This window comes from Sinocyclocheilus anshuiensis, unplaced genomic scaffold (genome assembly GCF_001515605.1).
Source record: "Sinocyclocheilus anshuiensis isolate Anshui unplaced genomic scaffold, SAMN03320099.WGS_v1.1 scaffold1262, whole genome shotgun sequence".
NCBI lineage: Eukaryota > Metazoa > Chordata > Actinopteri > Cypriniformes > Cyprinidae > Sinocyclocheilus > Sinocyclocheilus anshuiensis.
In genome coordinates, this window is record NW_015558617.1 from 394,476 (window position 1) to 397,646 (window position 3,171).

Here is a 3,171-nt window from a genome sequence, read left to right on the forward strand (position 1 = left end):
ATATATATATATATATATATATATATATATATATATGTGTGTGTGTGTGTGTGTGTGTGTCACTTTCACTATGTGAATGCATTTTAAAAAATGTATATGTTGTCTTTATGCATATGTGCATTTGATTTTGTATGTGTATATGTGTGTCTAGACAAAGTTGGAGGAAATTACACGTGTATATGAAGCAGAAATGACAGAGCTGAGAGCACTGGAGGAACATTCTGCAGTTCTGGACCTGGAGTACTCCCAGATTATAGAGGAGCGACAGAAGGCTCAGAAGCAGAGGGAACAACAGGAAAGAGAAAGAGAGATGCAGAGCCAAGCTGCCACTATCATTCAGGCCCACTGGAGAGGCTTTTGTGTACGCAAGGCCATGAAGGCCAACGCAAAGCCCAAGAAAGGAAAGGGGAAAAAAGGGAAATGAAAGAAAGCACGACATGAAAGCACAGCACAAGACTATCACCATTATCATTTGTGTTATTAGATAAATAAAATTAAAAAGCTCACTGTGACTGTGAGACTCAAGAAGCATTCAAGTGTTCATATTCCTCTTTTGTTTAGGTTAAACATCCTTTTAATCTCCATGTCCCTGGGCAATATTCCTGCTGTCCCTCCCACCCCAGTGCACAATCCTGAAGGGTGGCCAGATGATGATTATTTAGCTTAGTCACATCTGTCCGTATTCAGTGGATATACTGTGGATACACAGAGCTTGGGTCTTAATCTCCGCTGTCATTCCCTTCAGTTCGATTCGGCCTTGTTATAATGTTGAACTTCAGTTCATCATCTATAGCTCTCATAAACTGAAAATATTTCTGAATCTGGAGGGGAAATGACAAAAAATGAGTTAATTCACCAAAGCAGTTTTGAAAAAAACACAAGCTTGCTTACTATATTTTTTACATATTGCTGTGTGATGATTTTGATTATTTTTTTAGAACATTACTGTACCTCATTTTAATTTAAAAAATCATATTAACAAATAACGATTAATTCAAGGTTGCCAGAAGTATTTTGGCATTACTCACCATTTCCAGCTGCTTGAAGGTGTCCTCAGTGTCCACAGAGACTCTCCTGTAATGTGTGATCATCTGATAAATGTTACGGATTGTGGCCTTTAGCTGAGCAAACTGGAGCGTCTCTTTTGCTGCAGTGGAATGGAAGTGCTTCAGTTTTAATTCCTGTAGAACACATGAATAGTTTGTAATCTTGGGAGACAGAACTGTACAGAAGACATAGGCCTGTAAATTGTGTGAGTGTGTTTACCCATTTGTATGCTTCTAAGCGTATGCTGTCTAGCTGCGTCTGTTGCTGGTGCAGTTGGTTGTTACAGTGCAGGAGAACAGTTCGCAGTTTATTTATGTACTGTATCAGTTTCAGCTTTGTGCTTTCTCTCTCCTTCTCTAACCTAGTTTGGCTTTCTAGAAGTTCCTTGTTGATGGACTGGAGTGTGTGAAGACGGTCAATGACTTGACCAATGCTCTCAAACTCAAATGTCATTAAAAAAGGGGGAAAGAGAGAGGAAAAGTGTAATATTACAATACAAAACTTTAGATACTGAAACAAGTAGAACGTGTATAATGTACACTTTTGAGAACCCATACGTTTAATGCCCCTCAGGCAGCTACCTCGAGTCATGCATGTGGAAAGACTAATTTACGTAATTGTTTTTGACCAATTTGACCACAGTATTTTCAAAAATTGTGCTACTTCAGCTCAAATCATAGAAAAAACTTAGGGTAAACAAACTCAAACTGTAAACTGGGACTTCCATTCCCATAGCTGATGTATTGAGCATTGCGATGTCTCTATCAACAAGGCACTTGGTTATTTTTGTGTACAGCTTTCCAAATCCTCCTATTTATATCTGTTTGAGCAAACCATCTCTGCCTTATATCCAGTCTCTAGTTCAAATAACTGCAAACTCTTAAAGTATGAAAAGTCTCAATCTTCAGGCAGATGAGGCATGTGAGTCCAGCTTGACAGTTTCTCTGAGTTGTTTCAGTACCTGTACCCTTTCCAGACACAACAACAGTAGACTACCAACTAATAGTGCAACTACCTTTCCAGACATTATTGTGGCTCTCTCCAGGAACTCTTGGTAGCATATGGCTTTTCTGACACGATCCTCCAGTATCTCTTTTCGTGCCAGCAGGGTGTCATTCTCTGCCTTTAGCTTCTGAATCTCCAGTTCTTTCAGTCTGATTTGAGCTCTCTCTGCTTCTGCTTTCTTTACGGCACGCAACCGTCTGGCATCATTTTCCTTAAGGGAGATAAAAAACAAAAAGGTGTTACCTAAAAGTCATTTTACACATTAGCCGTGTATCCATATCTATTTAGTTGTTTCAGAATGCTGCATTACCTGCAAAAACTTGTTATATTTCAGTATGGATTTCTTCAGTTTCTCCTCTTCTGTCTTAATGTTTTCGTCTCGCTCTCTTAAATTCTCCCGCTTCATCTGCAGCTCCTGACAACAACATACACACGACAAAGCGAGAAAACCTTATTTAACTGGAACAGCTAAAAAGTATTTTTTAAATATGTAAATAAATAAATAAAAACTTAAATGGCTGAAACGTAATTTTCACCACCTCCTTCTGAGATTCCAGAGCACAGGTCACACTCGCGCACTCCTCGCGCGCCTCCACAAGTTTCATTACGCTTGTACTCGAATCCGCCAAATCCTTCTGCGCGACCTTATTTCTGAAATTTTGAACAATCTCTAAATAGATGGAATTCACTCTGAGCCATCTCTATGCGCCCAAACAATGCTTATGCAACAGTTATTTGCACTTGAGCGACTTCTATGAATCTCTGAAACCAAATCTCAATGGCCATAACGACGGCACATTAATGGTTCTAGAAAAACACTGTTCGAGCTGAAGTGTTATAAATGATATAGCCTGTACTTACAATTTGAGTCGTTCTTCGAAAACTGACCGGAAGTAAGCCTCCAAATTCAAACTCATCTTTTCAGAATCAGCCCCACAAACGCTCCGCGCACTGTCGACAAACTTTCTGCGCTTGTGTCGTTTCCACAGCAACAAAAAGGGAAAGCGCTTTTCTCTGTTGCCCTCCAGTGGCAGAATAAATTACAATTCCTTTATTTCTTAAAGGGGTCATATGATGCGATTTCAAGTTTTCCTTTCTCTTTGGAGTGTTACAAGCTGA

The 3,171-nt window shown here is 39.4% G+C and overlaps 1 protein-coding gene and 1 pseudogene across 1 annotated transcript; one reads left to right on the plus strand and one right to left on the minus strand.

Annotated features, from left to right (window-relative positions):
- The window catches only part of LOC107680352 (IQ domain-containing protein D-like), a 4,562-nt pseudogene extending 4,124 nt beyond the window's left edge, over positions 1-438 (plus strand).
- A 266-nt stretch (positions 439-704) lies between these two features.
- LOC107680393 (coiled-coil domain-containing protein 42 like-2-like) lies at positions 705-2,991 on the minus strand. Its single transcript, XM_016476272.1, has 7 exons — positions 2,914-2,991; positions 2,592-2,703; positions 2,363-2,467; positions 2,063-2,263; positions 1,267-1,488; positions 1,029-1,181; positions 705-821 (listed from the first exon to the last, which is right to left on the minus strand). Exons 1-7 carry the CDS (start codon positions 2,967-2,969, stop codon positions 720-722), a joined length of 951 nt encoding a protein of 316 aa, XP_016331758.1. The 5' UTR covers positions 2,970-2,991; the 3' UTR covers positions 705-719.
- Between the last annotated feature and the right edge of the window lie 180 nt (positions 2,992-3,171).

What these genes read in the sequence shown, in the direction of transcription:
- LOC107680393 (XM_016476272.1), bottom strand. Translation starts at nt 2,969, where the DNA reads ATGAGTTTGAATTTGGAGGCTTACTTCCGGTCAGTTTTCGAAGAACGA. An exon ending in TTCGAAGAACGACTCAAATT is followed by an intron (nt 2,704 to 2,913) that starts GTAAGTACAGGC and finishes TCAAAATTTCAG; the next exon opens with AAATAAGGTCGCGCAGAAGG. An exon ending in GCTTAGAAGCATACAAATGG is followed by an intron (nt 1,182 to 1,266) that starts GTAAACACACTC and finishes TGTGTTCTACAG; the next exon opens with GAATTAAAACTGAAGCACTT.